Source organism: Camelus bactrianus, chromosome 4 (genome assembly GCF_048773025.1).
Source record: "Camelus bactrianus isolate YW-2024 breed Bactrian camel chromosome 4, ASM4877302v1, whole genome shotgun sequence".
NCBI classification, from domain to species: Eukaryota; Metazoa; Chordata; class Mammalia; order Artiodactyla; family Camelidae; genus Camelus; species Camelus bactrianus.
This window is the reverse complement of record NC_133542.1, coordinates 59,300,960-59,327,457: the sequence shown is the minus strand read 5'-3', so window position 1 is coordinate 59,327,457 and position 26,498 is coordinate 59,300,960. Positions and strand designations below refer to the sequence as shown.

General features: G+C 46.1%; 2 protein-coding genes across 3 annotated transcripts; one reads left to right on the top strand and one right to left on the bottom strand.

The window, feature by feature from the left end:
• Positions 1-6,407: 6,407 nt before the first annotated feature.
• Positions 6,408-7,318, top strand: HDHD3 (haloacid dehalogenase like hydrolase domain containing 3). The gene has a single exon (XM_074362039.1). The coding sequence runs from the start codon at positions 6,408-6,410 to the stop codon at positions 7,161-7,163; it is 756 nt and encodes a 251-aa protein (XP_074218140.1). The 3' UTR covers positions 7,164-7,318.
• A 1,981-nt stretch (positions 7,319-9,299) lies between these two features.
• On the bottom strand, positions 9,300-25,787 carry BSPRY (B-box and SPRY domain containing). 2 transcript variants are annotated; one of them, XM_074362034.1, is made up of 6 exons: positions 25,530-25,787; positions 22,174-22,272; positions 16,993-17,223; positions 15,799-15,821; positions 11,350-11,474; positions 9,300-10,117 (listed from the first exon to the last, which is right to left on the bottom strand). In XM_074362034.1, exons 1-6 carry the CDS (start codon positions 25,722-25,724, stop codon positions 9,591-9,593), a joined length of 1,200 nt encoding a protein of 399 aa, XP_074218135.1. In that variant the 5' UTR covers positions 25,725-25,787; the 3' UTR covers positions 9,300-9,590. The 2 variants fall into 2 exon arrangements, with proteins under 2 accessions (XP_074218135.1, XP_074218134.1); XM_074362033.1 differs by having other exon boundaries at positions 15,799-15,824; positions 25,530-25,785.
• Between the last annotated feature and the right edge of the window lie 711 nt (positions 25,788-26,498).

Below are 26,498 nucleotides of genomic sequence, written 5' to 3'. Positions count from 1 at the left end.
TCAGGTGGGGCAGCTGCATGCTCAACTGAAACTCAGGTTCAGTTACTAAGGAAGATGAAGAGAAGAGATGGGGGCAAACGGCCATCCCCACCACATGGAGTTTCTTGTAATCACGGAAACAGTGCTCAGGATATCAAAGTAAAGAGCTTCTTATGGTCCATCTAGTTAACACTCTAATTTTATAGACAAGAGGCAGACTCAGAGGGGACTTGTCCAAATTTACACAAGCCAGTGGCAGACCATCGCTGGACTCAGGCCTCTTAACTCCAAGCCCAGTGCTCAAAACTAGGGAAGGGATTGCTTTTAGAGGGACTTTATCTTTTTATGTATTACCTTTTATGTATGACCTCAGCTTCAAGTACATTTCTATATTCATGTATTATATCTAACAAGGATATAGTCTTGTTACTTGTGTAAATTAAATGAAAACTTAGCCAATACATATATGAAAAAGGCCAATACAATGGAGAAATTCTAATTAAAACTACGAGATACCACCATACATCCATCAGAATGCCTAAAATTTTAAAAAGAGAGACAGTCCCAACTGTCACAAATGTGGAGCAAGGGGAACTCTCAGACATGACTGGTATAACCACTTCAGAAAAACGGGCCCCATCTATTGAAACTGGACATCGGCATACCTGGGCTAAGTGATTCCACATCAAAGGATTTACCCAACAGAAATGTGTGCACACGTCACCAAGACATGTTCAGGAATGTCCATAGCAACATTTTCTAATATTTGTAATAACCAAAAACTAGAGATAACCCAAATGTCCATCAACAATAAAATGTGGTATGTTCATATCATGGGATATCACAGGTAGGAGAATGAATGACCTACAGCTACTCATAGCAACAAATAAATCTTACAAGTAAAATTTTGAGCAAAGGAAGCCAGTTCAGAACAAGTATAACCATGCAGTAAGAAGTCAAGGTAGTGACTCCCCTTTGTGGGGTAAGTGACAGAGACAGGACAGGAGCTCCAGGGTCTGGAGATGTTCTTTTTCTTGGTCATAGGTATGTTCCCTTTGTAAGACTTCAAGGACTTGTACACTTCTTTGCACTTTCCTCTATGTATGACATATCTTTTTAAAAGTTAACTGAAAAAAATAAGTAAATGAAATTTTAAAGAGACATGTGTGTCTCATATGCCCAGCGTGGATTTACTTAGTGCTTTTGGATGAGACTCTCAAGAAAAAAAGCCCTCATGTGAGAAACTTGGCTTCTCAAAGAGAAATATTGACAAAATTCATTCATGCACAAAAATATGCCTTGGGCTTTGATGGAAATAAAAATCATTTGGGTGATCATATACTCCCTGCTGAAATGACCAGTTCTGAGCTGCTAAAGTGGCCTATTAAAAAAAAAACAAAAGACTGTGAATATGTCAGTTCACAATTTCTCGTTCTCCTTAAGTGCCACCCTTGAGAATTGTATGACTGTGGCAATTGAATTATGGGGATAAAAAACCCTGAAAAAAATTAAAATCCACAAAATCCATACAGAATAAAAGAAGGATTTAATCACATATGGGATGGCAGCTGCTGGCTTACTCCTGAATATGGAAGGTTAAATATGAAAGCCCCCTTAGGTTGGGAACAACAAAACCATACCCATTCTCACTGGCCAAACTCTACTAGACAATGTGGGTGGACTCCTTTAGAATGATGTGATCACCTCATATTCTTAAAAGCCAGTGATTGGTTGGCTACCAACAGGCTTGAGAGGCCTAATTTGTCTGGATGGCTCCAACTGGAACCCATGTGGCACCAACCTTTGGCCCTGGCTGGATAGGAAGGTACACACTGGGATTCCCTTGGGCCCAAGGCCATAAATATGCTACCCTGCCAAAAACACTTACTGCCAACCTGCCTTACTTCAATTCCTGATGGAGCCATTCTGTTTTCAAATGGTATGATCACTTGCCAAACTTCTTTGTCCCCAATATTGGGTTGGAAAGCGTAGCTTTACATGTAGAAGCACTGGCTAAGTTTACCCAAAAAGCCCTAAATGACAGCCAACGAGGCCTGTCTCTTTTAAACTCTTTTAAAGTTCAGCTAATGAGAAAGGCAGTTTTATAAAATTGAATGGCCTCAGATATCCTACTGGCCTCACAAGGAGGAACTTGTGCTGTAATTCACACCACGTGCTGTACATTCATATCTGATGAATCAGGTAACATAACCTCACTTCTAAGTGACATGAAATCTCAGATCCAGAATATCAGGGATGCCAGTGCTTATGCAAAAGAAATACCAAGGTCACCAACTGGTTTTCAGGCCTATTTTCTTGGATTCCTCAAGGCCTTCGGTCTATCTTTCTTGGAACATTTCAGTTTTTGCTCTCTATACTAATAATGGGACTTCTTTGTTTATATACTAATTAGATTAGTACTATGCTGTATACTTCACCTTTGTGAATAAAAACCACTAAGACTCTTTTAAAACCCCCTAATAGTTGGTCTGATCACGTTCATTCCTTCCATCAAAAACTGCCCCAGACAACGCCCCCATTCAACAGATGAGAATGACGCCCATCTCCCTATTTCCATAGAAACGGAAGGAATGAACTAACAGTGGGGATCTGAAAGAGTGAAAAGCCTAACTACCGAAATGGCTTCCTTAATGCTACGACTGCTTAATAGTTCCCTCTGCATGATTCACTCTAACTTGTTTTCCCTCTTGCTATACAATGGCCCTGTCACTGTTTTAGCTGCTTAACTGCCTACATGCTTAGCAACCCCACCCCAATGACTGTATCATGCCCTAAACAACTCGTCCCTTAAGCCAGGAGCTATGTTTCAGGTGAAGAGTCAAGGAACAATAACCACAGGAGAATGACCTCCAGAGTTTCTCTGTGGCACCAGGTAAGCCTGACCAGGTAAAGGAGGTCACGGGCTGATGACCTCCTAGACCACCAGAACGTCCCATGACACCAGACGGACTCATTAAGATTTAGGAGGAAGTTTCACCAGAGACCCCTGTTGATTGTTGTCACCTTTATGCTCCAACCCCTTTGTCTATATAATCACAAAGCCCCAATCCCCAGATGGGTTCACAGTCTTTGAGACTTCAGCCTGCTCTGGTACCCTTTGCCTGACAAAGCAATAAAGCTATTCTTTTCTTTTGCTCCCAAGAACTCTGTCTCTGAGTTTGAATTCGTCTTTCCAGGTTACGAAGGCTGATTTTTCAGTAACAAATTGGCTCATCCAAAGATGTCCCCTGTCACTGTGCATGAAACCACTGTTTTCTACCTCCATAGCTTTTATCACTTCTGAAATCTTGTATACTTACCTGATTTCTGCCCCTCCCATGTTCCATGAAGGCAGGAATTCCTTCTTGTTTTTCACTGTATCCTCAGTGAAGAGCAGTGTCAGGCACGAAGTAGATGTTCAGTAAGTGAATGGATGAGGTTAGGTTTTTGCCTTTTGCTTTGTACACTGTGTATTTTTAAACATAAGATGAGTATGACTACTTTTTTTTTCATTAAAAAAAGAAAAAAAAAAAAAGCAGGTTACTGCAAACGGCAGTACCCTCAGCAAATCGTTTTGCGTTAAGACAAGTTTCCAGGTGAAAGCAATTCCCTCTTGGTACGGGCTGGGGACTCAGACCAGAGAGGGGCAACGCCTTATCCAAGTTTACCCAGCACTCAGCAAGTCAGACAGGGACCCAAATCGCCTCTTCCCCAAGTCAGCCTGAGCACCTTCCAGCTGGGGTCCACACCCAAGGGAGGCGGAGGAGCCTGGAAGTGGAGGAGGAGACACAGCAGAAAGAGAACAGAAAGGGGCGCAAAGTTGAGGGATGGCTAGGGCATGGGGGACGTAAAGAGGCGTAAAGGGTGCAAGGTGACGGTGAGACGCAAGGTAGAGGACGGAAGGATACGGGACTGGGAACTGAGAGCTGTGGAGTCTTACGAAGGGGCAGAGGGTCACAGAAGGGACAGGAAGGACAGAGGAGTGCGTGAGGACGGGTAACAAGAGCGCCGAGTGGAAGGAGGCGACGGTGCGGAAGGAAAGAGCGGAGGGGAGGAAGAGGGGGCGGAGCGAGGCGGGGCGAGGGGCGGGCGGGGCGGGGCGGGGGGCGGTCGGAGGGCTGGGATCCCGGAGTATAAGGGTGCCGCTGAGCATGTGCGCCGTCTCCCAAGCGGACGTGAGGCTACGGCTTCCTTCTTGACCGGCTTTCCCCCACGAGGCAGGTAGGTCGTGGGCCCCGAGGACTGGCGCCGCAGGGTTTGAGATGCGGCAGCGGTTGAGATGTCGCTCGAGCCGCGGGTTACCTAGACTTTGCCGCCACCGAGCCCTGGAGGTGGGGAGAGAGGGTGAGCAATTCAGGCCTGCAGCCAGAGTCCCCAACTCCAGCGTCCAGAAATGGAAAACGCTGTGGATCGGGAGCCAGAGCAACTTTGTTCTAGTCTTAGCTCTGCCAGTGGCTCCCTGCTTGACTCGGGGCGAATTCCCGCCCCTCACTGTCCTCCGTCTACCACCTGCAAAGTGAGAGGGCCTTTGGATAAGGTCTCCCTAAGTTTCAGATTGTCTTAAATTCATTTCCTTGACAAACTTCCTTTAAGACTTGTCCCTTGATTTACCAGCCAAGTCCGTCCCTCAGCAACAACCTGGCTGCACTCTGAACTCTGGCCCCTCAGGTTTCAGCTGAACAAGTTGGATTTCTGCAATCAGCTCTGTCTGGGAGCAAAAAGCAGCCTCCAATCTCTAGACATTAGTCTGAGGAACTTGTTTTCTGTGCACTGAGTCAGTAATCCTTTCACTGGCTCTCCACCCAGGCAGGCAAATCATCTGGAGCTCAGAGAGGATTTAAAACAAGCACAGCCAGGCTCTGTCCTGCCTTTTATCCTGTGCTGTACAGGTTCACCAAAATCAGTTTTTAAAAATCCAAATATGTCTAATACTGGAGGTTTGGGTTCTAGTCCTGGCTGTGCCACTGACTTGCTGTGACTTTAGGCAAGTATCTGCCCCTCCCTGGTTCAGTCTTCCCAGTTGAACAGCCAGGCGGTTGGTCAGATGGTCTGCAAAGACTCTTCTGTCTTTGGCATTCCTAACAATAGTAATAGCAGTAGTAGTAATTGTTTCCTTACCTTGACCTACAAGGCCCTGTCTGAGCTGGTCCCTATCTACCTAAAGCACCAGACTCCTTGCCCTGCCTGAGGACCTTTGCACTTACTGTTTCCAGTGTCAGGAACATTTAACCACCTCCATTTCCTGAATAGTCAGTCATTCTTCAGCTCTCCACTGAAACTTCAGTTGCTTAGGAAGTGTCTCCAACAACAAAGACTAGATTGGGTTTCTGGATTTGTATCCTCATGGTCCATGCTGCCTTCATTATGCTTAAGTATTATTGTATTTCTTTTCAAATATCTGAATCCTCTCTTCTTTAATGCCTGTAAATGCCTTGAGGGATAGAAATCTGTCCCTTTCCCAGCACCTGGCACATAATAGGTAGAATGAACAGATAATTTCATTTATTCCAGCAATCTTGTGAGGTTGGGTCATTGTGCTCTTCTTACAAATAAGGAGACAGGGCTTCAGATAGTGACACTTAGAGGGTCATACAGTAAGTTGGCAGCATCAGAATTTGAATGCAGATTATCATACTAAGTGAAGTAAGTCAGAGAAAGATAAATACATCACTTACATGTGGATTCTTAAAAAATGACACAATGAACTTATTTACCAACAGAAACAGACTCACAGACATAGAAAACAAACTTACGGTTACCAAAGGGGAAAGAGGGTAAAAGAATGAAGTAACGCCATTTGCAGCAACATGGATGGACCTAGAGATGATCATACTAGGTAAAGTAAGTTAGAAAGAGAAAGACAAATATCATATGATATCACTTATGTGTGGAATCTAAAATATGATACAAATGAACTTATAAAACAGAAACAGACTCACAGACATAGAAAACAAATGTATGGTTACCAAAGGGGAAAGAGATGTGGAGGGAGATAAATCAGGAGTCTGAGATTAACAGATACAAACTACTATATATACAAAATAGATAAACAGCAAGTTCCTACTATATAGCACAGGGAACTATATTCAATATCTTGTAATAACCTATAATGAAAAGGAATATATATGTATAACTGAATCACTATGCTATACACCAGAAACTAACACATTGTAAATCAACTATACTTCAATTAAAAAAAAATTTGAACCCAGTCTGTCTCTGATTGTAAGGCCTGAACTTCCACCTTATCTGCCGTCTCATTCTAGGATCTCTGCTGTGAAGACATTACCCAAGTGCCAGCAGATCTGACCCACATAGCCTGGAAAGAGAACACCATCAGGTTGTGGGTGGTCTTGTCCAGCTCAGTCTCCCCTCGGCTCCTGGGATCTGAGGCAGACCTGGGGTGAACTGCCCCCTCCTGCAGACCCATGGCACGCCGGCTACAGTTACGACTGCTGACGTGGGACGTGAAGGACACACTGCTTCGGCCCCACCAACCCATAGGGGAGGAGTATGCCACCAAGGCCCGGGCCCACGGGCTGGAGGTAGAGGCCGCAGCCCTGGAACAAGCCTTTTGGCAGGTGTACAGGGCTCAGAGCCTCAGTTTCCCCAACTATGGCCTGAGCCATGGCCTCACCTCCCGCCAGTGGTGGCTGGATGTGGTCTTGCAGACCTTCCACCGCGCCGGTGTTCAGGATGCCCGGGCTGTGGCCCCCATCGCTGACCAGCTGTACAAAGACTTCAGCAACCCCTGCACCTGGCAGGTGTTGCAGGGGGCTGAGGCCACCTTGAGGGAGTGCCAAAAACGGGGTCTGAGGCTGGCAGTGGTCTCCAACTTTGACCGACGGCTGGAGGGCATCCTAGTGGGTCTTGGCCTGCGGGAACACTTTGAATTTGTGCTGACCTCTGAGGCTGCTGGCTGGCCCAAGCCAGACCCCCGCATTTTCCGTGAGGCCTTGCGCCTTGCTCAGGTGGAACCGGCGGCAGCAGCCCATGTTGGAGATAGTTACCCACTTGATTACAAGGGAGCACGTGCTATAGGCATGCACAGCTTCCTGGTGGCTGGCCCGGAGCCTTTGGACCCTGAGGTCAAGGATTCTATACCCCAAGAACACATTCTTCCCTCACTACCCCATCTCCTGCCTGCCCTTGACCACCTAGAGAGCTCACCCCCACAGCTTTGAGTCTGGTAGGGGAAGTGACTGGTCCCAACAATCATTGGAAGCAGGAGCCCCTTCCTTCTCAAGATCTGGCCTTTGCCCCTCTCCCTGAAGCCTCCATATCGCATTCTGACTATAAAGCAGTGAATGCGGGGCTTTCAGTCCCGCCCCACTAACCAGCTCCTGGTCTCTGAGATGTTTCATTCATCACACCTGTGTCCCTTTTCCATCATGAGTCCTCCTCACCTCCCCCAAGATTCATGAGAGCCCAACTGGCTTCAAAACTAGCAGTTTTCAAACTTTGTTTTAATAGCAGGGTCTTTTGTCCTAGGAGAGCTTATGTGGAACCCCAACATGCAAAACCAGCAAAATGAGAAACAGCTAGGGTTGAAGCAGAGGTCCTGGGGCCCCTCATTCAGGCCCCAAAGCCTTTGCAACTCTCCCCCTGGGAAGCCTGAGGTCAGAGGAGCTTAATTTGAACACCCAGAGCTAAACTGAACTGTGGGGACACTGTCCTCTAGGACACGTAGTCTGAAGGGAAATATTTAGACAAAGAACACCCTAATTATAGTCATGAGAAGAAACTTGATGTATACCTGCCGTGTGGCAGGTACTCTGCTAAGGCCTCCTTTATATGCATATATAACCTTCAGAGCTACCAAGTGGGCCCAAGTCGTGTGACTTCCACCTTACAAGCAAGGAAACGGATTCATGGGTTAAGTAGCCCGCCTGAGGTCACTGCAAGTACCTGCTGGAGCTGGGGTTCCCGTGTAGGCATGTCTCTGACTCCAAAGCCCATCAGCTTGACTGCTAGGTTGCAAGTAGAAAGGGATCTGTGCCACGTGAGACAATGCAGTGGAGATTCAGGGAGAACAGGGAAGGTGTCCTAGGGGGCAGCCTGAAGGGCACCCTACTCGTAGGGATATAGCATGGAGGTGGGGAAGCACAGGGAGGGCTCTGGAGGGACCCTGAACTGGGGGTGGAATGTAAGTGGGCAAAGGGGTAAGAGGGGCATTCTGGGCAGTGGGCCCGTGAACTGTGGACTGAAGCTCTTTTCAGACTTGGCCATACCTCTTGCAGGTCTGTCTTCCTTGGGCTTGGTGCCAAGGCCAGGTGATTCAGAATTAATTCCCAAGTGTCAGGCAGTGAGGACATGGATCATGAGCTGTGGTCTCAAGAGCTGCAAGGGCCTCAGAAGTCATGTCTACCAAACAAGTTGATTTGATCCACCCACTGTTTCAAGTAAATTATTGAGCAAACTTAAGGGTGGGGAGGGCTCTGGCCCCCATCTCTGAGCCTAGGAGCCCTGTAGGTAAGATTGCCTATGAACTGTGTTCCCAGATGAAACAAAAATAGGAGGACCCCTGTTTTAACGTGGCCTCCTCAGAGAACAGTAAGGAACTTGCCCTTGGACCCAGCTACGCAGGGCACCGAACCCTGTCTCAGGCTCTTTCAGCTATGTATGCTGAGCTGCCTCCTGCTTATATCTGGGAATATGGATGAGGACGAAGAAGGCATCAATTTCCCAGCAAATGCACCGCTAAGCTCTGAGCTGGCACGTGGGGGCTTTTTCCAATTACCAACAAAGAACATGAAAGAAATCTTTTAAAAACTTTAATAAAGTACATGTTCCCTAAGGCTGGCCCTCTTACTCCCTCAGCTCTTTCTGGTTTGAAGACCTCACCCCGGGTCTCCATATTATGTAAGAGAAGGCTTAGGTGGGGGCACTCAGCTGCAGTTAGGGGAAGATTTGTCCCTTTTTCTACAGGCGGTCACGGGCTGGAGGCTGCGTGGCCGGTGGGTGTGTTGCAGACAGGTTACCTGGAGACAGGATCCCCTGAGCCTTCTGAGTAGACAGGCAGGACCTGGGGAAGGATAGAGCCCCCACCAGGCCACAGTCCTCTGGCCAGCAGCAGCCTGGCAGGAGTTCTAAATCCCTTCCAGATTGTTTTGTGTGTTAGAAAAATAGTTTCTCTATGTGCCATGTCATGAAAAGGATTGAGAGGCACTGAATTAAGGGGACGAAAGAGCTTCAGTCACAGGCTTTTCTGCCAGAGAACGGCTTATACTGGGGGTGGTGATTCTCCAGAAGAATCCATCACATGCACTCAGTGACCTGTCCACCCACCCGTCCATCCATCCATCCATCCAACCATCCGCTCGCTTGCCAAATGTTTATTGCATACTCACTATGCACCAGTCACCATGCTGGATGCCAGAGTTAAAGAGGTGAACAAGACCCTCAAAGGGGCAGATGCATGGTGGATTCTGGAGACCAAGGCCGGGGATGTAGCAGGTTCCTCACAGATACCCAGCATTTAACCATTGTACGTAGAACCCCTCCTAAAACTGCCCATTAGGCACAGGCAACATTTGAGGAAGGGACACTGGGTAGAAACATGGCCTGAAAAGGTGGTGGGGAGGCAGACCTGGCCTCTCCATGGCCAAAGGTCAGCGGACGATGGAAATGGTCTGGTCAGCCACAGCAAAGACTGGGAAGAGGGGTCCAGGGAAGGATGCGTGGTGGGTGTGGAGCACCGTGCCTGAGGCCGGCTCGTAGAATAGCAGCTCCTGTGCCTGCAAGTCCAGCAGCACCCCCAGCTGAGCTGGGCAACGCAGCAGCCCCAGGGGCTCGTGCTGCCCACCGTGTGAGAAACGGAATTCCTGGTCGTAGCGGGAGAAGACCCAGGAGAAGGCATTGTAGCCCAGACGAGAGTCATTGCCTGAACCCTTGCGGGGCAGCTGGCCTAAGGCCACACCCACCTTATAGGCACAACTGTTCTGGACGTTCACCACCCAGGCGTGCAGCCCAGCCTGGAAGGAAGTGGTGGCTAGGGCATTGGGCCAGTGGTCAAAGCGCTCCGGGCCATCTGTACAGGCCTTGGACTTCTTGGCATTGAAGGTCAGGGTCCTTCGATCATCTGACAATTGCAGGAAGGGGCTGACAGTCCTCTCATCAATACGCACATCCTCCGTGCCTGCCAGAAAGAATTCTCAGTTACCCAAGGCCCACCCTTAGCCCTGACCTGGTCCTTTCACAGAGCAAAGGGCTTCCTCACCACTCACTGGCAGACAAGCCATTCACTCTCCCTGAGCCTCAGATTCCTCATCTGTAAAATGGGGATCAAAATAGGACTTATCACAGGGTGGATGTGAGGATCTAATGAGATGATACATATAAAGTGCCTAGCGTTAATAGGTGCTCAATAAATTGTGGCCATAACAACAGGAGTTACTTATTAGTCCAAGACCCTCATCTATAAACTCTCACAGAAATAAGGCCCAGAGACAAGAAGTAAGTTGCCCAAAGTTACAATCCATGTTGGTGGCAGGGACAAAATGAAGACCCAGCATTTTGTTCCTACATCTAGCATCTAGCACTGATCATACTGCATTCTAGTTGGGCATTATCTTCAGTTTCCAGATCAGACTTGTCCTAGTGACATGGTCCCTGGAAGCTTAGAAGCATCAGATATGCAGATTCCAGCAAGTAACTAAAAGGGACTGCTGGCACATCAGGCACTGCTGGAGACTAGAATCTAGAGAAGACAAGCTACAGCTTGTACTAACATTTTAAGGATAATGTGCAGGGAGGGAGGGATAAAATTGAGAAAGAATTCAATCCATTAACCTAACATTCCTGTAACTTGTGCAAATACCACAAGTGGGAGTGTGGAAGCGTCCATCTAGCTTGGGGGAAGCCTCAGACTACGTGGGAATTCCTGGAGGCAGGAGACCATGTCACTTCCACCTCTGCAGCCCTAGCATGCAGCACAAGGCCAGGCCCACAGTCAGGCTGAGTCAATGTTTGTTCAGTGAGTAAGTGAGGCAAATCCAGGCAGCTTAATTCTTGCTCCAGATGCTCTCCAGTTGTCCATCAATTATATCTTCTTAAAGAGAAACTAGGTTTCCAAGAAATCATACTGAGCTATTGCACTAGGGCAGGACAAAAGGAGGATGTGATTTATAGGAACAAGATTTTTCACAGACCTAACCACGGAGCAGGGTGGTTTGCAAACAGGAAGGACCTGGCCCAGCTGCCCCAGGCCTGTCCAGAACCTGGGCTCTACTGACAAGCCTGCATCTAGCATCTCTGGTTGCTTAAGCCACCATCCCAGATGCACTGGTCCCCACTGTGACCCAGCAGCAAACCCCAGACAGACAGAAGCCCACTTGCTCCAACTGGTACCAGGCTCTAGCAGCTCCTAACCTGAGAGGGTCCCGAGAACAGCTGTCGCCCAGAGTTGGGTCAGTAGTGGGCTCCGAGTGCACTTCTCATCAAAGTTTAACTTTTCTGACTCCTGGGGATCCAAAATGCCTTCTGCTTCCTCGGTCCTTTAGCAAGAAGGAAAAAGCAAAAGCAGAGATTTAGGAAGGTTCTGGAAATATATCTGGATCAATACAGGGTGATGGGATGGGGACAGAAGTAAAATCCTCTTCCCGTGAGGGTGACACCAAGAATGGCAGCCAGGCCTCATGAAGGAGCCCTGAAAAGGGGCTGGAGCCACAAGGAAAGGTGGGCATTCCCTCTGTGCCCTGGAGCCAGCAAGGCAGATGATTTACAGGGAGGTAAGTACTTGGTGCCAGTGTTAGAACTTGGAGTGTGTTCTGTGGGGGAAGCAATTCACCAGTGTGTCTCAGTAGGTTAGTAGCAGAGCTGGGACTAGGACCTGAGCCTCTTGTACTGAAGTCTTTCCAATCCACCAACCTGCATGGAGAAAATTTCGCCTCCCTCTAAGACCTATTGCAGCAAAGCCTCTTGGTGTGGTCAGAAGGCACAGCCACTCCTCTGCGCTTATAATGCAAACACTGCTGAAAGATCGTGCAGGAAAGAACTACCAGTTATCACTCCAGCCATAAAGTAGTCACAGTGCTTTGCTCCCAATAACTACCTCTCTTCAGCTCGCAGAGGGGACTGGCTTTTGTTCGAAGGAATTTGGGAACATGAGATGCCCAGGAGGGGAGTACTGCCAGTTTTTAGGCAGCCAGACTTCGGGTTTGCTGTTTTCTATATAGAATCTCATGTGATCTTTGCTATAACCTGGGAGGTAGTTGTTATCCCATTTGTCAGGAAAGAAGAGAGATTCAGAGAAAGCACTGAGCTAACTACAGGAGTTAGATTCAAGTCTTGCCTTCATGAGAAAACAGAACAAACCCAGGCTAGAGTCCAGGCACCATTCAACATAATCTTTCCCTTGACCTGAAGTGAAATCTGAAGGGGTGTAGGGCAAAGTGAGGCTCTGTCACAGAGCTCTGCAGACCTCTGAACTGGCTTCTGAGAAAGAATCTTCTTACCGCCTTTAATCCTGAAGATGGCTTTGAGTTTAGGCAGCAGTTCTGAAAATACACACTCTCTTCCCCAAATCTCATGGCTCTGTCCATAAACGAAGGTGGGGAGAGAGAGGGTGGGGCATGTCTCCCCTCATGGATGCAAGCTGTTTTTAAGACTGTCATTGACTGGCCTGGCTTGGGAGGAATGAGGTGAACAGGGCCCTGGAAAAGCTGAGAGCAGGCTCTGGTTACAAAGGCTCTTTGTACTCAGGACAAGAGAGGGTCTGTTGCCATCTTCTCAAAGCACCAAGGCTGGCACTGGAGGAGCTCCAGCTATCAGGTGAGGAGGAAAAAAGAGCCAGTGTCAGCAGTGCTAAGTCATCATCAGATGGTCCAGCTACCTCAGGGTACAGAAGGGAAAACCTGTGGCCTCAAAGGAGTGGGAGTGAACTGGGGCTGGGACACAGCAGGGCGGTGGCTGGGACCAGAAGTCCCAGGATGTGCAGTGGGACCTGCTGCCGAGCCAGGCCAGGGCTGAGCTCAGCCATGGACGTGGAGGCAACCTTGGGGCCAACAAAGGCATTTATCAGACAAGTGAGTTCCCAGCTAGAAGGCGCCTGACAGGTTTTGAAAACAGTATAGTCATCCTTCTCTATCCTGGTGGGGATTGGTTCTAGGACCCCCATGGATACTAAAATCCCTTACAGTCAGCTCCCTGTATCCAAGGTTCCCCAAGTGCAGATCCTAAAACATTCAAATCCATGGTTGGTTGAATCCGTGAATGCGGAACCCATGGCAACCGAGGGCCAACTGTGCTTTGAGAATAGGCACCCTCAGTCTAAAGGCACAGAGAACTACAAACAAAACTTTAGCAACTGTCAAGCAACTTTGCACAGATCGTAGGAATGAACAAATGAATAAATATATTGCTGTTGTTGGGTTTGCACTGCGAAAGGAGAATGACATAAATAAAGAATGGGGGAAGGCAGAGGAAAAGCCCTGTGATGTCTGACTGGACTCAGAAGTTGTGATACAAACTCATGAATAAATACGCTACGTGCACACGCACTCCTAGCTCTGTCTGCTGTCCACTGGGAAGGCCTGGAAGCCACGACACATCAGTAGCAATTAACACACCTAATGCCCAAATCTTGGTTTTTAAATACTATTCCCCACTAACTGGAACCAAGATTCCCTGGAGAAATAGCTGATTCCAGGGCTGACGCAGGAAACAAACAAGTTGGGCCTGAAGTATCTTCTTGTGCCGGACAGCAAGAAAGTGCTCAAAGAATGATGAGGAGCTGTCAAAAGGACACAGGATCCCGCTTAAAGGGATCTTCAAATCTGGGATGATTTGAAGATCAAAATTAATAGTAGTAACAGATTATAATGCATTGAATAAAATAAGAACCCATGAGTCAAAAAAAAAAAATCAATGAGTCTGTATTGATACTAAGCAAGTGAATAAACAAGCAAACTAATATAATACTGTATGTCAATTATACTTTAATTTAAAAAATTAATATCCCTCATAATGAAACAGAATGACATCATGTGCCCCCTGGTGTGACAGACTGAGGACACATCACTTATGAGATGTTCCTGCCAGAAATACATAACCTGAATCTAATCATGAGGTATCATTAGATAAACTTATATTGAGGAATGTTCTATAAAACTGTCCTAGACTCTTTAAAGGTGTTTAGGCAAAAAAAAAAAAAAAGAAGGCTAAGGAACAATTACAGATTAAAAGAGGCCAGATGCATCAGGTTAAAAAAAAAACTCAACATTGTGTAGAACATTTTTGTCATAACTGGCAACATTTGAATATGGACTATATCTATATGTTATATAATAGTATTATATCAACATTTGAGCTCCTGAATTTAATAATTATACTGTATTAATGTAAGAGAATATCTTTTCTTAGGAGATCCATGCTGAAGTATTTAGGAATAATATGTCATGCTTTCTGAAACTTATTCTCAAATAGGTCAGAAAAAAATAAGCTTTATATACCTATACTAGATGGATGGTTAGATAGATATAGATAGATAGACAGACAGAAAGACAAGAAGAAAGACACAGACAAGAAAGACAGACAGCAAACGTGACCAAATGTTTTCAATGACTATTGCTAGGTAAAGTTCATTATAACGTTTTGGCAAATTTTCTTTAAGTTTAAATTTTTCAGAACAAAAAATAAAGATAAAATTGTTTTCAAAAACCAGATCAGCTTGATATTGAGATCAGACTGTATTAGAGGAAGATGATGAAGATAACAGAGAAAGAGAAGTCCAGCAGAAGTACAGAAAGACTGTAAGGGGGAAAAGTAGAAGCAAGCCAAGCATGCACTAAAAGGAGACAGTAAACTAAATTTGGGTACACCCACACTGTGGAATACCTCACATACTTTCCAAAAAGTGAGGCAAATCTACATGAACTGACATGAAAAGATTCAAAGATAGACAGCCTGATAAGTCATAAAATGAGTATAAAGCAATCTGTGTTTAAAAAAAATTTTTAAGAGGCAAAAAAAAAAAAGGTGCTACATACTCTCCTCTGACTAAACATAGGAAAGTCCACAAGACACATATCTAAAAACTGATCACTTCTAGGGAACAGGGCTGGGAAGAGGTGATGGAGACACTGTTAATTTCAAGTGGTTTTATATTGGTGAAAATTTTCTCTCTCTTGTGCACATGTATTGTCATTAAACTTAAATTAATGATAAGAAGAAAGGGCTGTGGTCCCCAAAGGCAGCTCAGAAATCTCACACAGACAGTGTAAGAATTTAATCTCTTTGCCTGGAAAGTTACATCTTCTTGGCTGCTTTCTCAGGTTTTTGGGTCTCAGAATCTTTCAGAACCTTTCAGAACCCAGGTAAGGCCTGGTGAAATTCTTTTATTATTGCATAAGTAAAATGAAGTTTTGAGTGGTAATGTAGACTTAGATTTCAAAGGTTTTTTCATCAGAGAAAGGGGAAGTGAGGCAGAGAAGACAGTACTGGGTCAGGTATCAGGTGTGGGTCTTAGTCAAGCCCCTGCCCCACTCTGAGCCTCAGCATTCTCATCTGTAGATAGGGGTGGTAAAACCCTCCAACGGGTGACTGTATATTTTTTAACAGAATAATGTTTAAGAAAGCCTGTGGTAAGCCTCTGACCATAATTATTTATTTCATTGCCTTTCCACATGGATCTAAAGCAGCTCTCCAAGTTAGGGGCAGGAAGACCCCTGTCCGTCAAGCCTGGCTCCAGGGAAGCCACTCAGCTGCCTCCCCCGAGTTTCCTCCCAGGAGTGGCAGAGCCTGTCGGCAATGGACTAGGTAGAGAGGCCTGAGGCCATGCTTCCCGTGACTGGCCAAGCAAACACCGGGGGCCACACTTACCGCTCAAAAATCTCCAGCTCCTTCTGCTGTGAGGAAAGAAAACAGAGTCAGGCTGGGCTCCAGACAGTCAAGACTTAAATATAATTAACATGAATGAAAGTTTCCATGTGGACAGAGACTCTAGAATAAAAACTTCTACCCAGCACAAAGCTGTATGGGTCCTTCTTCCCATACCTCCTCCACCACACACACGAATGAATCCCTCCATCCCGTGTTCCACGGGGTCCTGGCTTTCCCTCAACTACACTTCAGGACAACCACATATTTACCCAGCATCTCATCCCTCACCAGGACTGTCAGGTGCTTGACAGCTGGGACTCTTTCTGAATCTTCTGCTGTGACTGCCCCAGGGTTTGGGACAGAATGTGCTCAGTACATGGAGGCTGTCTGATGAAATGAACACAGTCTGGGACAGCCATGGAAACCGCCCCACTTGAGCTGCAGTGGGACAGCTCGGTTGTTCCATGTTCTCATTTGTCTGCTTGGCGTTATCTCCTCAGATAGTACCTTAAAACTGTCCAGTGTACCTTAAAATTGTCACCTTAAAACTGCACGTATCTGCATATCTCTATAAAATACTTTGAAAGGATATGTACCAAAACATTGATCATGGTACTTTCCGGGTGGTAGGATTGAGGGTGAGCTCTGTATTTGTATTTGACCCCTTGTCAGTGCGGTGTTCTCTCTGTGAGCTTCTGACTCTCTCCATCCCCCCCAGCACACCTCCGCACTTCCTTTAACATAGCTGTCACTCTTGCCTTTCAGGCATCAGTTTCTAAGTCACTTCATTCAGGAAGCCTTCCCGGACTACCACACCCCTCAGGTCTAGACTGCAGGGACCCCAGCTCCCAGGAATGTCCTCTGCCACAGCACATATCCCTCCATATCCTAATTATCAGTTTATATTCATCTCTTCCATAAGGCTGTGAGTGGCTGACAGCTGTAGTCTATAACTCCACCTCATAGCACAATGCTTAGCATACAGTAGGGACTCAGCAAATATTTGCTCCCTATTGAAAGAACAGTTACCAGGTGCAAAAAAAAAAAAAAAATCCATATAATTTTATTCCCCTGCCTCATCCCTATTCCAAATTACCATTTTCCACCTACTTCCAACCAATAAACATTCTCCGTGTTTTCAGACTTTTGGGGAGTCTGGCCAACTAGCTGTGTCCTCACGCTTGCCTGACTTACAATCAGCTGGAAGTCATCCAGATGGGTAAGCATGTCCACCAGGCTGGTGCGGATGGCATCGAGCTTCTGCAGCGCCTCGGCCCAGTGTGCTCGCTGCGTCAGGATGCTCTGGTGGGCCCGCTCCTCTTCATCATGCACCTGTTCCAGCAATCTCTGCTCCTCGCTCTCGCACAGACTCCTCACCAGACCCAGCCGCTGGATGACCAGTTCCCGTGCTGCACTGGCCATGCTCTGACAAGGGATAAAATAAGAAGTTGGGTCCTAGTAGAGCCCCAGTCAAGATTAGGAGAGTTTGGAATCAGCTGGAAGGTGTGCTGAGATTGATTAGCAATGTCTGCCATGGGCACAGTAAGGGCAGTAATAGTGCTTAAACCATCTGAACCATCCCAAATCCGCTTTAGGGTAAAGAAATGTGAGATCCAGACATCCAGACCATATCTCATGGAGCCAGGATGACAGAATGGAAGAGCTGGACAGGGTTTAGAGATTAGCTGGAATCACCTGCCTATTTCACAGTTGGCAATCCCAAAGCCCAGAGACCAAGGCCAGAGAATCACAGAATTGCAGAGCAGAAAGGTTTAAGAAGTCTGAATACCAACAGTAGTTCAGTTGCTATTTTGACCATGTCTGAGGACAAAAAGCTCATTACTTTCCAAATCTGTCTGTTCCAACTGCTTCCATGGTAGAAGTCTTTTCTGCCACATGAGAGGATTGAAGTTATTTCTCAGTCAATGAAGTTGACATGTGTCCTCTAGCATCTAGCACAATGTCTGGCACAGAGTAGGTACTTGAATATTTACTGAATGGGAAAGTTTTTTCTAACTTAGTCAAAAATCTCTTGGTAGTGCTCACATGCCAAATCAGTGGCAGAGCTGGGGCTAGGACCCAGATCTCTTGATTCTCAGACCAACGCTATTCCCCCACATCAGTGCCATCTGGTAACCAGTCCTCCCCAAAGGCATCTGTTGCATGAAGCACCTGCACTCTTGCTAGACAAGTAAGAGTAGAATAGTTTCCTTCATGCCAGAAAGCCAGGGATAGCCAGCAGCGCTCCTCGTTCCCTGCCCCTGAAGACCTGCTACGTACAGTGCAGGGCACTATTATCCCTGTTTTTCAGAAGAAACTAAGACCCACAATTTGCCCAATGGGGAAGAGAGTGGCTGAGTGAATGGCCAAGTGAACGCAGGGGTTCAGACTCCAACTTCAATGTTTTTTTGAGGCCACATAACACAGTGGTTAGGAAATAGTCTGTAGAGACAGTGACTAGGTTTAAATCTTACCTGTTCCACTTACTATCTGTGGAACATTAAGCATATTACTTATCTTCCCTGTACCTCAGTTTTCTAATCTGTCAAATGAGGATAATAATACTACCAACCTCATAAGGTTATTGTGATGATTAAATGAATTAATACATATGAAGTAAATAGAACAAAGCTTGGCACATAATGTTAATGTTCAATGACACTGGCTGTTGCTCTCTCTCTATCCCACCTCGATGCCTTACCCACGGGTGCGTTTCTGCAGCCATGGTTGTGCTATGTGATCAGCATCAAGGAGAGACCCAAGATGCATCAGATACTCCCTGACTAGAAGACTGAAGTCAATTTCAACAATCTCCTTGAGTCATTCCCAGAAAATAATAGCAGAGAAAAAAGAAAACTTTGCTTTCCAAAGATATGCCAGAATAAACCACAATCTTTCCTAGAAAAAAACACAGAAATGCTGGGAAAATAGTCCAAAGCATCCTTGTAAAAGTGAAGCTGGCAGCTCAGAAAAGGAAACCCTGTGCAGTCCAAAAGTAGAAAGGAAACTGAAAACCAGTGTAATCAAGAGCCAAGGACTCAACTAGTTGCCCTGAGTGTGGCTTGTGATTCACTTCAGAATCTTATGCTCATCTAAACCATCATACAAAAATGAGAGCACAATAAAGATGTCTCTAATCAAAAGTGGAAAATTTCCTATGAATGGGGGAATTTATTAAAAGATGTACTTTAACTAAAATACTGGACAACAGACTGTAAGGCCAGAGGGTTACTGAGTGAAGCATTCTTAGGGTACTTATTTGGGTTGATTCATTTTAGACACTTATTTGTGTTAAAATGTTTTTTTTTAAAGATACTTATTTTATTTTTAGGTTTTTTGTTGGGGGGTAGTAATTAGGTTTATTTATTTATTTTTTTTAAATGGAAGTACTGGGGATTGAACCCAGGACCTTATGCATGCCTAGCATGCACTCTACCACTGGAGCTATACTCTCCTCCCATTTGTGTTAAAATCTTAAGGGGACCAAAAATGGACAATAGAATATATAACTTTCAAGCTAGCACATGGAAAAAGGAGAAGGGGTTGATTTACTCAAAAGAAAGCAGAAAGGAAGAAAAAAGGCATTAAAAAAAAGCAGGCTGTATAAAAAACATAAAATGATAGCCATAAATCCAAGTATATCAGCAATCACAATAGTGCGAAATTGATTAAACTCCCTAGTTAAAAGGCAGGGATTATCAGATTGGAGTTTGTTTTTTTTTTAAATGAAACAAAATCCAGTTACAAGACATACCTAAAACAAAGAACATAAGAAGTTGAAAGTAAAAGGGAAGATAGTGATATATCTGGAAAACATTTGTTGGTAGAGTAATAAATAAAGGACAAAATAGTCTTTAAGGCAAAAAGAATTCCGAGGTATACAGGTCACTAAAAAGTGATAAAAGGAATGTTTTACCAAGAATATGTAACAAATCTAAATATACACATTTAATGGATAGGACCAAAATATAAAAAGAATAATTGACAGAATTATAAGGAAAAACAAACAAGTCCACAGCATAGTATGAAAATGTAAATGCCCTCTGTCAGTAATCAATAAATCTGGCAATAAAAAATTAGTAAGTGTAGAGATTTGAACCAATTAATAAGCTTAATTAATAGATGTATATAAAATCCTACACATTTTTTCAAGTGAATATGAAGCAGTCACTTAAGTTGACCATATTGCTTTTTTCCTGTACTTATTCACTTAGTGATTTCATCCTTCCCCATGGCTTTCACATTATACACTCACACACTGGTGAATCTCAAATTTATGTCTCCAGCCCAGTCCTCTCCCAACTCACATATCCAGCCACCTACTCAACATCTTCACTGGGATGTCTAATAGGCGTCTCAAACTTAACATGTCCACAACTAAACTCCTAATCTCCTCCTCCACCAACCATCACTCCTTCTTTACCTTGGTAAACAGCTGCCCCAGCCTTCCAGTCACTCAAATCCAAAAACCTAAGTTATCCTGATCCCTCCTGCCTTTCTCTCATTGCCCACATCCAATCCATCTGCAAATCCTTCTGTTTGTTCCTTCAAAATATATGCAGAATCCAGCCACATCTCACCATCCCTACCACCATCACTCAGGTCCAAACCCCTCTGTCTCTCATCTGGATTACTGCAACAGCTTTCTAATTGGGTCTCCCTAATTTTACCTTTGCTGCCTCTGGTCACTTGGTCACTTCTCAACACACAGCAAGAGTATTTCTTTTTTTTAATTTTTAATTTTTTTACTGAACTTTTTAAAATAGTTGATTTATAGAGCGCTTCTTTTAAATCTTAAGTCATATCATCTTTCTGCTCAAAAATTTCTAATGAATTCCCACTTTCCCCAAATAAAAGACAAAGCCCCTATGTGGTCAGCAAGGATTCTACCCAGCTCCCCCCACTGCTCACCTCTCTGGCTTCACCTCCTTTGCCTTCACACTTGTTCACTCTGCTTCAGCCTCACAGGCCTCCTGGCTGCTACTCCAACATGTCAGGTATGCTCCCACCTCAGGGCTCTGGCACATGCCTTTCCCCCTTTTTGTAACACTCTTCCCCAGATATATGGTCCATTCCCTGTCCCCCCTTAAACTCCATGCAAATATCATTCTTCTTAATTAGGTGATTCCCAATCACAGCATATGTAACTACAACCCCCATCCTCAACACATCCAATCCCCTTCCTGCGTTATATTTCTCCATAGCGCTTATCACCTTTTGACATAGTATATATTTTATTTGTTATTATCCCTTTCCCCTAAATAGAATGTAGGCATCATGAAAACAAGAGTTTTCATACGTTTTATTCACTGTGGAATCTCTAGGACATAGAAGAGCAGTGCTTGGCATGTGGTAGGCTAGGGATTTATTAAATAATCAAACAAATGGCAAAATGTTGTAAGTAGTCCCCTTAAGTCAGCATCTAATACAAAAGGGTCTGTCCAACATTGGACTGAGGTACTGAGGTCCTAGCCAGCGCAGTTAAGACAAGAAAATAAAAAGGATGAGGAAATCTTTTTATTTGAGTGTGAGAGAGACGGAGAAATTATCATGCAAAGAGAAGTAGAGATGGACACAGAATAGCTGCCTGGACTTCTAGCAGCTTTCTCTTTCCTGGTTCTAGTCCCCTTTAGGTTCTGAACGACTCTTGTATCCGGCCAGGAAATTCCCCGTTTTGCTTATGCTAGTTTAACTGCAACTAACTTGCAAACAAAATCATTTATTTTTTGACCAAAATAGTGCCAAGCCTGCTCCATGTACTGTTGGGGAAGGAGGGAGGCGATGTGCAGAAAGAATTTCATAGCCCCCGCCCTTGAAGGGCATGCTTGAGAGTAAAGATGTAGCAGTGGCAATGGGTCAACTGAATAAAGGATCAGCAGTGAGGTGTAGCAGAAAGAGCACCTCCTAGGAGTCAGGAGATCCAGGCCATAGAACTGACTCTGGCAGGAGTCTGTGAGACCTTGGACAAGTCAATTAACCTCTAGGGGACCCACTTCCCCATCACTAAACAAGGATGTTACTGCCACCTACTGCATAAGATTGTCATAAAGAGTCCATAGCTCACTTTATCATACTGGAGTTGAGCACAAAATAATTAGATGGTAGAAAAATGCTACCCCTCCTGATCCTTTGCCCGCAAAAAGTCTTCTATCAGAGTCTTGCACCAAGTGTCTGCTGGGAATAATCCTCTCTGCCCAGATCGTAAAACCAAGCTCAGGGAGAGTGGAACCATCCTTTCTGGGCATCCAGCTGTGTTAGTAGCACAATGAGTCTGTGAAGTTGGGAAGGGACCCTAGACTGGTCCAAGCCCCTAAAGTTGAGGTCCTATCCTAGGAGGGGGCCCAAAGGAGAGGGGAAAGGGGAAGAATTACCTACCACTGCTCTCTGGTTCTTCCCTGGCAAGACATCAGCCATATACTTGGTGATGGTAGCACTCTGTATTTGCAGCCTCTCACACTGGTCCACAATCTTGTTCTGTAACACAAATGACACCCATGGCATCTTGATCTATGTTGATCCATTCACTCCATTCTAGTGTTTTTTTTTCTTTTTACCCCACCTCAGCCACCCACTCCCATGGTCATATCTCAGACCTCATCATTATCAAAAACTATACCACAGCCAAAATCTTCATTTCAAGGATCCCACACCCTGCCCACCACTTCCCATCCTTCTTGAGCACAAACTCTAGTCTCCATTCCAACAGTTCTTCAGCTTAGTTGGAGTCACCAATACACTAGTTTTACCACTTTTCACTGTCCATCATCCCCTTTTGTGGCCTTGCCTCCCTCTTTACCCTGAAATCCTGTGGTCCATCATTAAGATCACTTTCTTACATACACTCTCAACCCTTCTTTCATACCCAGCTCCCTGACTCTCCACACCTGCACCTGAGGAGAAGGTGCATGGTTTCTCACAATGCTCTTCCCCAAAACATCCCCATTCATTAAACAGCGCTGTCAATCACCAGTCTCATTACCCAAACCACAAACCCAGGAGTTACTCTCCAACCCCACACCTAACCTATCAGTGAGTCCTATCAGTAGCATTTCTAGAGTCTTCCTCTCTCTCTCCTCTGGCCACTTCTGCTCACCTCTACTTCTGCTGTTCCACCCACATCACCATCCTTTCTCACAGGAACTGCTGTGACAGCCTCCTAACTGGGCTTCCATTCTTGAAACCCTCCCACCCTAGTTAGCCACTGTCACCTTTTGTAAGGAAATCAGATCAAGTCACATCCCCACTCAAAATCCTCACAATGGCTTTCCAATTCACCCACAGTGAGATGGTAGCCAACAAGGCCCTACCTGATGGGACTCTGCCTATCTCTCCTATGTCACCTCCTACCATTCTCCACATTGGCCTTCTTTCTGTTTCAATAAATACACCAAACTTGTCCTGACCTCAGTGCCCTTGCACCTGTTGTTTCTTCTGTCTCCAGCAGTCTTCTCTCTCATATATATGTCTCACTCCCTGACTCCATTCAGATGTCACCTGACCATCGCCATACTCCATTCCCTTACTTTATTTTTCTCCCTTGCACCTTTCACTCTCTGACTGTATTTTATCAGTCTGTTTTTTTGTGCATTTTTTTTTAATTTCTCCCCTCCTCCATCACAGGAACAAAAGCACCATGGCTTTGACTTGTTCTCTATGTCCTACTTCCTAGAAGAAAGTTCCTATACATCGAAGGCCTTGAATAAATATTTGTTGAACGAATGAACACCCACTTCCTTGGCCACAAGAGGTTCAGCAGTTCACAGCTCCTGAAGCTGTAAGCATCTCTCGTGAGAGCAGGAGAGAGTTTTAGAAATGAAGACGCTGACTTGCCCAAGGAGATATAGCCAGGGCCCTGCTTCGCCAACACCATTTCTCCAGGTAACAATTGGAGTTCTTCCAAGCAGCAGCGCCCCCACCATTTCCCCTAACAGCTTTGCCCCAGTTACATCTGCCGAAAGGAAACTCAGCTATCTCTTCTAGGCAGCTCTTGTAAATCCTTCTTCACACAATTAGGAATTAGTCTTACACTTTATCGGTCAAAATACAAAGTTAAAGAATGGAGTTGACTGGTAGGAAGTTGTGACCACCACCCACCATGGGATTGAGACTAGCTTCTGAAAAGCTACAGGGCAGGTATTCAGAAGGTAAGAGAGGGTTGTTGAACTGGTGTTGTTTTTGCCCAGTTCAGTAACAATCTTGCTCAGAGGCAAAATTTCTTTGCTGGCTAGAGGGATGGGGAAGCCTACAAAAGCCATACTCTACTAAAAATTGGAGGGAGAAAGGGCAAGACTCATCTCCCTCCAGGCAAAGAGATGAACATGCTAATGGCCTCAGGAGGGTTCAGGGAAGGTGCTCCTTCCTGAGCAGAGTGCATTTCAAAACAAACACCAGGCCTGCCATCCTGGCCCAGCCTTCACCCTTTCTACCACTCAAATTCAACTTCAATGGTACTTTTTTTTTTTTTTTAAGGTTTTTATTAAATTCTCACTTCCATTAGCATCACTTCCTCCCTCCAACCACTGAAGCAAAGAAGTGGTTTTTTCTGGCCTAGTCAATGACTGCCATGGTCCAGCCTCTGAACGTTAGTAACCTTGGAGGAGTGATTGCCTTGTTCCAGGCCTCAGTTTCCGCATCTGTAAAATGTAGCTTGGACCACCACTTCAAAGGCCTGTTCTGGATGGGATGAGATGATGGATATTTAAGTGCTTGAGAATTTGCAAAGTTTCTATCCATTGTACAAGTTCGTTACCCTATATTGTCCAAGCCTTTTCTCATCATCACTGTTGTGGATAGTGGTGACAGGTAGGACCAATCAGGAGTTTTCAGGCGAGGCTGAATAACTGAAACCCTCGGCCCCTGCACCCTGTCCACTGTGTTTATTACAATCCAGTCTGAGTACTCAAGTCCTCAGCAAGAGCCCTCAGGCCTCACAGATGGGCAGAACTCCAGGGAGAGGCTGGCAGAATCAAGTCGGTTAATCAAATTGCAAGGAAATCCCCAGGGACCACAGCTAGGGTGGAAAGAGGGAGGAAGCCCACGGTGACTTGACTCTCCAATCTCAGCAGCTTAGGGCAGGTTGGTGACAAGAAAGTGACTAGCTTGAAGTCAAGCTGAAAGTGAGGAGAAAGAAATCCTAGGTGAAGGGTTCCAGTAGGAACCTCCCCACATCCTCCCCGCCCTCTTCGCTTACCCTAGTGAAATCAGCTTGAAGTACACTCCAGGTCAACCTTGAAAGGGAAAAGAAATCACCTCACCAGGAAGTCTGAAGGGTGGACAAGGGGAGGTGCTTTGAGTCGAGGGGCTGAGGAGAAAGGAGGCACCGGGTTTTATTAGAGGTCAGTTTCCAACGGCGCGGAAGTTGGGGTACACCTTGTCCCGCACAACTGGAGAGAGTGGGGCCCTTTACTGCCCAAGGCCAGACCCATCGCACAACTCTAACAGATACGAGCTATCATTGCCCCCAAACTAAAAATGAGGACCTGAGGCTCAGAGATTTACGAGACTCACCGGGAGGACCTAACAGAGGAGGGATTCGAACTCCGGTCAGCCTGACTCCAGAAGCCACACCCGTAACCGCCTCGCTCTACAGCCAGTGCCCGGACTCCCGGACGGGCCGCCGGGAGCTCCTGGCCCCAGGCTGCTGGGTGCGCGCCGGGCCTCGCTCAGCGCCTCCCCGCCGGCGCCCCCCTTCTTCCGGAGCCCACCGCCCGCCAGCGCCCACACCCGCTCACCCGCAGCTCTTCCGCGCGCTCCTCGGCCCGGCGGATGCGGTGCCCCCGGCAGCGGCCGCCCAGCCCCGCGCAGGCGGCGCACACGGGCCGTCGCTCAGAGCAGCAGAACCAGCTCAAAGCCTGGCCGTGCTCTGGGCAGAGCGGCCCCGGCTCGGACCCCGGCCCGGGCCCCGGCCCCAAGCTCTCCACGGACATGGCCGAGCGCCCGGCGCCGCGCGCTCCACCTGTCGCAGGTGGCGGCTGGGCGGGGCCTCCCTGACCCCGCCCCCGGGCCCTGCGGAGCGCGCAGCAAGCGGGCGGCTGCGCTTCCTCCCGCCGGACTTTTGCCGCCCCATGGGCGCCCGCACCCGGACCGGATCGCGCCGGCTTCAGCAGTCTTTTTGATTTTTTTGCTGAATTAAATTGCATCGTATGCGTGTTTGTTTTATAAACATAAAACACCAAATATTAATGCGACTGTAGGAAATTGAGCACTATTAATTGAGCACTTATTAAGTGCCAAAATTTTGCTAAGCGCTTTACAAGCGTTCCATCATGTAATATTCACAACAGCTCTTTTTAACAGGCAACTTGAAACAAGGAGCTTAAACCTAGGTTCTGGTATCAGACTGTCTGGGCTGAAATCCCATTTAGCTGTTCACTGGCTGAGTATCCTCCAGGGTCTCACCTGTAAAATGGGAATTACATGGGTAATTACCTCACAGACTTGTGCTGAGGATTAAATGAGTTAAAACACAAAACAGTATCCGGAGCAAAGTGGCTGCAATTGCTAATCATCTGATAATAGCACAAGGAAAGTACCACTATGATCCCTAATTTTATGAAGGTTAAGTACTTTGCCAGGGGGTCACAGTTACTATTTGGTACCAATGTGATTGGAATTCAGGCAGTCTGACTTGTGGTTAATATGATTAATAATTTTTAAATTATATTTTAAGGTCCAAGGAGGAACATCTGTGTTAGGCTGAT